The following is a 9,641-nucleotide window of genomic DNA, read 5'->3' on the forward strand; positions in this document are numbered from 1 at the left end:
GTGTCACAAGACAGCACACCGGGAACAATAAACGCGACAAACGCTGCCGTGTGGCATTTGATGCGCGTGATGGGATGGGTTTTGAAACAAACATTTCCTTGCTGTTATTGTGCCCGTGTCGGACAGTTTTCCAGGACTTTGTTTACCATCCATTCCTGCCCCACCCCGTCCTGTCCCCCCGAGGGGGCAAAAAGCCATTTCTACTTGTGCCCCTGCCCTGTAGAGAGCTCCTGTCAGGTCCGATCTCGTGCCCCCTTTTGAGGAGGCAGCACGAGTGGGGCAGGGCATAATATGGTGCTGTCACTTGGGCCTTCTGGGAGGGCCGCGCTCCTCTGGGTGGCCTTTCCCTCTCACCAGCCTCAAGGGGCTGGCTGGGCTTGCTGCGTCTGTCTCGTGTTTGTGTGTTTGGGGGTGAGCGTTAAGGGGATGAGATGCAGTGGCAGCATTGGCGGGCCCAGTGGGGGTGGGCACCCCTGCTGTCTCTAGTGGTCTTGTGAAGGTCGCGTATTCCAGGGAAACGCCGCAGGGGAAGGGGCCACCGGAGACGAGAGGGGGCCGGTGGGTTCTAGGGAGGCAAGTCAAGCATGATACTAATACCAAGGTGGAGATATACAGTATGACTAACATCTTCTAAATTCCATCTCCAGATTTTCAAATCTTTGTCATCGGAACAATGTTGACTAGTGCATGAGCCTGCCTCAGCCTGAAAAATGGCTTAATCTGTTTGGAGGATTTCACTACCAATGATGGGCTTTTTTTCTCGGTGGCTGAAAGCAGAGGTAGGACCGGGCCTAAAAAAATCAAGCCCGACCCGACTCAGGCCCGCGGGTATTAAATCTCGACCCAGCCCAATCCCGACGAATTAACTTGATTTGCGGGACCATGTCCAAAGCAAACCTGAGGTTTCATATTCTATTCTTGAGGACATGGGAAGAGGAAATGTGACTTATGTTAACAAATTAAAGGTGCTATACCGAATTTGTTACTCTCTGCTGCCCTTTCCTGGCATAGAGTCATGATCACAGCCTCAGCCAGCCTATTCATGATGCAAGTGCAAGTGTGAGCATTTTTTAGACACGCTCGAAGACGTTGGCCATGAGTGCGCAATCTACATGAAAATGACATGAACAAAAAGGGGGTCTCGAAAATAATTTGTGACTTGTAGTAAATGTGTGGACTAGAACTTTGGGCTAAGGTGACTAGTTCGGAGTGCGTTGTAGTCCGCAAATCTTATGCGTATGTCAAGAAAAAAAGGTGGAAGAGCGAAATCGAGGAAAATAGAAGCTTGGCGTGCTATCTGGCATATTTGCGATGTGAACCCTGCTAGCTCGCCATCTCCATGTTATATCTACATGTCTTGTTTGGTGCAGCCTCTTTGAATGCCTCGGTGTCAGCTATGTAAGTGAAGAGCGAGATGTTGTCTTTCTTGACAGCATCTGAGTCTTGTCACGGGGTTCTGGTGTGGTTAAGGCCGCAATTACAGAAAATACCCAAGTGGGCTCCAAGCAGAACATGTGCAGCAGTGCACTTACTGTACCTTTCATAAGTGTCCGCATGAAAAAGGTGACACACCATGTAGTGTCTCCTTTGTCTGTCAGCTGAAATGGAATTTGATAGACAGCTGGTGAGGTGTTTAGTGTTTTGTGAAAATCCAGCGGACAGTGTAACTTTGTCATGATTTTCAATCCATATTTTTTCGAAGTGCCATTTTTACACATTCAATTTACCATTTACTTAACATTGTGGTAATTGTTAAGACACGGGTCTCAAACTTAATTTACCCCAGGGCCACTAGAGCTTGGGTCTGGTTAAAGTTGGACAAAATCATGTTTTCCAAAAGGAAATCTCTGATTAAAGATCTTACCACTCTTCTCAATTACAGTATATATATATATATATATATATATATTTTTTTTTTTTATTTGCTACACAAAATAATTTCATTAAAACAAGAATTACTATGCAAATAAATCAATTTATCAAGAATAAATTAATTTGCTGCTTTTAAAAAGTAGCGGAGTAATGAACCATGTTGTAAAGACAGTTGAGTTACTACCTTTTATTAAGAACGCTTTACAGTACATCGTGTACCATGAAAAGTTTTCCCGTTCCAGAAACTAAGTCCTTTTAAATGCGTTTTACTCCCAAAACTGCCCAAAATGAAATTGAAACTAACTTACCTTAGCTTGTGTGTGGCCCTCCACAGATTGCAGAAACATACGCCTTCCTGCCACGAGAGGCAGTGACTCGCTTCCTAATGAGCTGTGGCGAGTGTCAGAAGAGGATGCACATCAACCCCAGCACGGCTGAGTTCAAAGGTAACGCTGCCTTGCTCATCACTCACGTCATAAACGACCTAACTGCACACCGACCGTTTTCAGACTCCAACAGCCCGATGGTTGGATGCTGCTACTCAAATGGTTGACATTAAAAATTGAGTTTTTTTTCTTGCTCTTTTTATCAGTATAGGGCAGGGGTCAGGACATTTTTGACTTAAAGAGCCATGAATGCAAAATATTTTAACACCATATATTTTGAGACAAAATCAAACAAAGCGCCTTAACCAGACACAAGCTAATTCTTCAGTGCATCTATTTCACTGTGTGACGTTGAATGATTTCATAAAATGTATGAAATAATAATGATAATGACTGAGCCTGTGTCTCAAATCAACAAATATTCTACCCAAAATTAATCTTTCGCCCTCAGTTATTCATGATTGTTGAAGTTAATTTTTGTCATAAATAATAGATTCAAAACAAGGTGTGAGCAGAGATAGGGCAATGATTATTAAAACAAACTGTTCAAATCGATTAAACATAGATTTGTTGTCCTTACAAGGGTAATCCATCTGAACTATTCTCTACGAATCAATTTTAGTTGAATAAAGAAATAAAAGCCAGAGTATCAGTCTGCAAATTTTGGATTTTTAATAATTCCATGTTCATAGTACTTCAGCTTCCTCGAAAATAATCTGTCTTTGCCTTTAGTTGATATTGGATGTGAATGACTTCTTTCCTGGGATTGGCCAGTGACCAAAGTCAGCTGGGGTGAGGCAAACTCGCCGACGCCTCACCCCAATGAAAGGAGAAGCTCTGCAAATGGATCATGGACGAGGCTAACCTGTTCCTGCAGCATTTCTGATGTTCACAATTTATCTCGTATCAAGCATACACATTATTCAGCCACTCTTAAAAGCATGAAATGCCCCAAAATATAAAAATGCGAGAGCAGTAAATGGATGTTTAGACTCTGCAACAAAATTTGTTCTTGCACAATGAGCCCTGGTTTCTTTTTCGAAAGACAAACCACAAACAACTAGAAATTCTTGCTTTCATGTGGTTGGCGGTGAGAATATCCTCCATGTTCATGACTGGACACATGTTTGGTATACATGCAAACAAGAACGTAAGTCTGATTTTGCCATTGGTGGGGACATAGCGCATTTTTCAAGTGATCATAAAATATTGGTGGGGACAAAACAAGAACTGCTCGATATTGTTGGGGACATAGCATATTTTTTGAGTAGTCACATAATATTGCTGTGGACAAAACAATGATTCATTGATATTGGTGGCGAAACCTTTGAAAACTATTGATGAAAATGTTCCGAATTTCCAAGCACATGTTATTGGTGCATTCCAAGATCATATAGTGAATTCCCCTGAGGGAAGTAGAATATTAAACTTCCTATTACCAGCTCTAGAATGCAACATGATCAACCAGGAAGATTGGCGGCCCATTCGCTTCTAAAAGGGGATGAAATACGCCACCGAGTGGATAATGCCTGTACTGCAGAAGCATTTTCTACTCCAGGCAGCTAAAAACGTATTACAGAACGGATTGAGACAATTTTCAGATTCCATACCTGTCAACCTCCACGGCTCCATGCCCTTACAGAATGTTGTATTTTCCCTTACAAAATACAAAATAATCTTACACCATATTTTTTTCCAAACGTGTTTATTTATGTAGTTTAACATGTTATATTGTATATGTTTTTCGTTACATCATATATATCGTTAATTAACATTTTGTTGTGAGATACTGAGTTGCTCGACATGAATAAGGTTTATTATAAAAAAAAGGTCAAAAATTAAGTAGCTTGGATGTTCACTGTGGAAGGAAAAAATACTTGCAAATATAATTAAGTAGAATCATACATTTTCTTATTCAAATTATTAATTCATTTTCTGCATTAAATTATTGTTGGTAATATACTGATTAAAGAGATAACCACAAACCTATCTTTTTTTCATTTTCTCCTTTTATACTTCCTTTTTTTCTTAACTTCTTTATACAGCAATAATGATTCGTAATATAATGCATCAAAGCAAGTGAGACGTTTGAGAGCCAGCTCACTTTAATGAGTTGAGCCGAAAAAGCAGATTCTCTAAAAAGAGACGGACTTCCTTTCACTAAATAAGTACCACATGAAATCCGAGGCGGCAGATGCATGCGCACAGTAGCATCAAATCGCTCGCTTCGTTTGCAACGGGGAGAAAAAAAAAAACGATACAGAAATAGAGGCTACCGCGGCGAACTCGCTTGACTTGATTGATTTGCCATTTCGTCATAGTCGGTGTATACCGGATGGTACCCATAATTGAGAAATTTGCGTTTTTCCGTACAGATTTTCTTGTATGTCGTACACGTCTCAAAATGCATAATAAACGTACTTTGTACGGCAAAAACGTACAGGTTGACAGGTACGAGATTCTGACATTTGAGCTTTATATATAAGTTGAAATACACAACAAAGTAGCACTCATTAACAACTTTCAATGACAAAATTTGGTAGCATATATAACTGTTTAATATTTGAAACTTTTAAAACAAAAATGAACATTGTTTTTTTAATAGAAAATACAAGTTTGGTAGTTTGTTATAAACTGGTGTAGGAAACTACAGAAGATTCTTAGTATTTGGTAGCTCTGCTGGATGACCAAACGTTACTGCTACTGTCAAAAAGTATAAGAAACCAAACAAAAGAAGGTCACACCTCTTATAATTTAGCTTTCTATTTGTCCCCAAATAGCAAACAGAATTAAGAAAACATAATAAAATGGATAATAATTAGGAAATGAAGGAATTAAAGAAAGGAAAATAATTATTTGCTATTGTTCTTGGTTCACCAGAGAATGACCGTCCAAGCTCGCTGGTCCCTGACCTGATTGACTACAACATGCCCCTGACTGCTACCTATCTGAAGCAAATGAAGCTGCAGTGCATGACAGCCACCGATAGGGTAAGCCTTCTCGTTGTGTGTGTTTTTAGCAGGGGTCACCACAGTGCACCTGAGGGTACCACATACCTTGTCAACCTGTATGTTTTTGCCGTACAAAGTACGTGTATTATGCATTTTAAGACGAGTACGACGTACAAGGAAATCTGTACGGAAAAACGCACATTTGTCAATTATGGGTACCATCCGGTATACAGCGACAATCACGAAACGGCAAATCAATCAAGTTCTCCGCGGTGGCCTTTATCTTTGTATCGTTTTTTTCGTTGCAAATGAAGCGACATCGGATTTCATGTGGTAGTTGTGTAATGAAAGGAAGTCCGTCTCTTTTTGGAGAACCGGCTTTTTCGGGTCAGGTCAATAAAGAAAGCCGGCTCTCAAGCGGCTCACTTGCTTTGAGTCATTATATTACGAATTATTATGTTGCATAAAGAAGTTAAGAAAAAAAGAAATATAAAAGGAGAAAATGAAAAAAGACATGTTTGTGGTTATCTCTTTAATCAGTATACAACCAACAATAATTTAATGCAGATAATTAATTAATAATTTGAATAAGAAAATGTATTATTCTACTTAATGATATTTGCATGTATTTTGTAAGGGAAAATACGTTAGTCTGTAAGGGCATGGAGACGTGGAGGTTGACAGGTATGGGTACCAGGTAGGCTCCATTTTGGACATAGACCCAGACCACGCACATACTAAGACTTATAACATTGGTAAAATGGCGGCGCCCTCTGTTGGCTGCGGCTGCATCGGCTCGCTACAACGGGTCAGGTGTATCGACATTTCGTTCTGTGTACATTGTTACAAAGAATGACAATACAAAGGAAATTATTATTATTATTATTATTATACACCAATCACGTATGTCTCCAAGAGAAAATAAACTCTCGAAGGGAGCTGGCTCCTGATATGGGAAAAGCCTGATCCCGTCGTTCGCTTCAAAGAGCCGGCTCTTAAAGCTGTTACGTTCGGGTACGACGCATCACTCGCACTCGCAAGGTGCCCCCCTCCCCCTACCATGAACCAGGATTAAAGTGTGGGGGTGTGACGTCACACAAGGCCCCTCCTACAAAAGGGAGACTGTGACAGAAAAAAAGAACCCCCACCCACTACGCCTTCCCCCTCTTGACATGCAATTGCAAGGAGCTGCACTCGCGCATGATGCGCCTTTTTGGGCATTCAGGAGCCAGGCTGCATGACGCCGGTGAGTACAAAACAAACCTGCAAAATGCCCAAAACTGAGAAAAGCCCGTTGCAGTGGCCTACTTTAATCCTGACCATCATGTTAAGAATTCTATCGTTGCAGACCTACTAGGCCGGTTGATGTCGATTTGAAGCTTCTTTGAAGCTTCTGCTGGTTTGCAGAAGGCTTCGGGTGCACTCACTTTATGTCACGTCAGCTTGCCAGCATCACTAGCACGGCCCAAGATTGACCACATACTCTTGGTACAAGACTCGGTGGTCAGCAACCACTGAGTCGCAGATCAGTTCTGGGCCCTGTTTTTTTTTGGCACCGGGCCGCACAGAGAGATATAAAAGTTGCCTTATTTCAGAAAGTTGAAAAGTTGAATTCTATTTGCCTATGCTGTAACTAATGCATAAGGTTTTACGGTAGTTGAAAAATATAGCTGACTACATTGGCACAACTGGTGATGGCAGTGAGAGCGCTAAATCTTAACCACTGAGGATGTAGACTACATAGGAAAAGGCACAATATTTTATCTTATCATCACGCTAATTTTACTCGGTAATACAATGTTGAAAATGTGGAGCGATGATTAAAATAATTTGTTGCGTGCTCTCAAAGTTAAGAGATGAAGCCCTAATAAGCGGGGGGTGGAATCACCATACCACTCAGATTAGATTTGCGATATTTAATATAATCGTTTACAAATTGAGCTTTGGAAGCAAGCCATCTATTATTCAAAAGTCTTATTTATTCATTTATGGCTTTTTGTGATTAAGGGCCCTACAAGTAAATATGACTTGACTTATTGACAATGAACACAATACCAAAATGAAATTTTGTCAGAACCAGAACAGATACAGGACCCAATCGCGTGACGTTCTCACATTTTTATGGGAAAATGGGGAGTCATGCACATTAGGAAGCCGGTCTGCCGTGGAAGGACAGGACTCCAGAGACCGGCGAGATAGATAACGAAAATAAACAAGAGAAACTAGACGGGAACAAAAACTGGAGAAACTCAAAAACAGGACAAAAACAGACGGAAACAAAACTGGAACCCGAAATTAAACAGGACACCGATAAACAGAAACCATACCGGACTTGAAATACCAACAGGAAAAGAGTCAGAAGACAGAACCCACGTCTTGTGGGGCAGAAGTTCGTTTGACGGGCTGACCCTCAAGCAAGAGAGCGCCGAGCTTTATATACAAAGAAAGTCAATGTCTCAACAAGCCGCAGCTGCGCCACACGGGCGGGGCCAAATGGACACCATGGCAACCATGACAAATTTAAAATGTATTTATTTAATAACCAGTACGTTTTGGGACATTTTGTACTTCTTGAAGTATTTTCAAATCACTCTACTTTTTACTTATACTTGAGTAGATTTGTGTAGAAAAAAATTCTAGTCTTACTCTGTTTCTTTACTTTTCTTGAGTAATTATTTGGATGTCTACATTTTACTTCTACTTGAGTAATATTATTCTGAAGTAACAGCACTTTCACTTGAGTAAAATTTGTGACTACTCTACCCACCTCTGAGAGTAGTAATGCATGCTTTCTTAGATGCTCTCGAATACACTCATTTTTTCATTTTTTGGGGGGTTTATTCCGCCTTGAAAAGGCCTGATAAAAGTAAGATAAAAGCAGATATGTATAATGGGAAAAAGTATAAGGGCTCTTTGAACTCAGTTGGGCATTGTTGCTATTAATAGAGAAAAAATGGATCGTTCAACTTTTTAAGGACACCTCCAACTAAGCAGCCCATCTTTAAGGATAAATGATATCTTGTAATACAAAGGTATTTCTTTCAAAAATCTAGAAATGTATTTCAAACATGAAATGGAGCCTTTTGGAAAAAAAAAGATGTCTGGTACATACATCTGTGTCATGGCCCAGGGTGAAGGTGTTTTCTGTTTGTGCAGGACGATTCATCGGTGAGCAGCGAGGACATGAACGGCGCCGAGCCCGCGTGGGCTCCTCCCGAGCCCGGACAGCCAAACGGAGCCAGGCTCAGCAACCCCGTTGCCATTGCCGCCATGGTCAAAGAGGACGAGGGTGAGCTCACCCTCATGTTAATTCGTACCTTGACTTCGCCAAGCGTTTACATCTCAAATCATTTTTGAATACGGCCATAATCAATAAATGTTTTCAAGTTTTTTGTCGAAAAGAAGTTACCGCCTTAAAATTGTGTGCTTGATAAAATCGGAACGAGAGTGGGTGGAATAAATTCTGCACGTTAATGAATATAATTGACACATTTTTGGTGCCCGCTACTTGGTCTTCTGGTGGCAGTATACATTTGCTAAGGTTACTGTCCAAAAAACGTCACACGCCAGTCAAAACCCACAAATGTATTTATGAAATTATTTAATTATTAATTTATTGCGCGAGAAAACCCCCCAATGTACAGGCTCAAGTATTTGTTAAACAAATAATAGTACAGTATTGAACTTAATACACACTTTTTTATTTTTACAAATAACTTCTTGACTGTCAAAATATACTTTTCAAAATAATCTTGCCGCTTTATTGCACAAATGTATGGATTAAGGCATGAAGTGTCCGAAATCTGGCCCAGGGACCAATTACATTTCTTGATCAAAATTTTTGTAACCTGCAGACTCTGTCATAAAATTAATGATATGAAATGTTGACCACAGTATATAAAAAAAAATCACCTTTTCACCAGATGATGGCAGTAGCTCTTTGGCTACCTTCCCCTTGGCTTTCCGTGAGAATAGTAGCCCATCCCATTTCTGACATGGCAAATATAAATTAAAAAAAACTAAAGTTCACCATGAGGGCCACCGCTTTCAGGACAAGGGGAAATTGGAGTATTTTTTCCACTAAAAGCTTAAACAACTGGGTCTGCGGTCTATTGTTGATGTTGACTTCATTTTGTGTAATATTACCCAATTCAACATCTATTGCCACTTGGCCATCTTGAAAAGGCGATTACCTCTTGAGGGGCCGCTTCTTAAGGTTTCTTTTTTTCCCAATGCTGAGGCTTCAAGTTTTTCCTAGCCTGCATTTCAGTTTTAGATCAGGGAATAGTGTATTTGTGGCCTGTACAGTCCTTTGAGACGTTTTGTGAGTAAGGGCTGTAAAAATAAATGTGACTTGACTTGAGTACTGAAACCATATATTTCTCATTATCAAACATTTTTTGAAAAGTGCCAGGGAGCCACTAGGGAGCAA

General features: G+C 40.4%; 1 protein-coding gene across 1 annotated transcript in view; it reads left to right on the forward strand.

Annotated features, from left to right (window-relative positions):
* Positions 1-9,641, forward strand: part of nol4la (nucleolar protein 4-like a) — a 52,015-nt gene that overhangs the window by 28,232 nt on the left and 14,142 nt on the right. Inside the window, exons 3-5 of the mRNA XM_088332398.1 lie at positions 2,207-2,318; positions 5,139-5,248; positions 8,366-8,498. Coding sequence (XP_088188524.1) covers positions 2,207-2,318; positions 5,139-5,248; positions 8,366-8,498 — 355 coding nt within the window. The remainder of the gene's footprint in view (positions 1-2,206; positions 2,319-5,138; positions 5,249-8,365; positions 8,499-9,641) is intronic.

This window comes from Urocampus carinirostris, chromosome 3 (assembly GCF_059441175.1).
Source record: "Urocampus carinirostris isolate Australia breed hairy pipefish chromosome 3, RoL_Ucar_1.0, whole genome shotgun sequence".
Lineage (NCBI taxonomy): Eukaryota > Metazoa > Chordata > Actinopteri > Syngnathiformes > Syngnathidae > Urocampus > Urocampus carinirostris.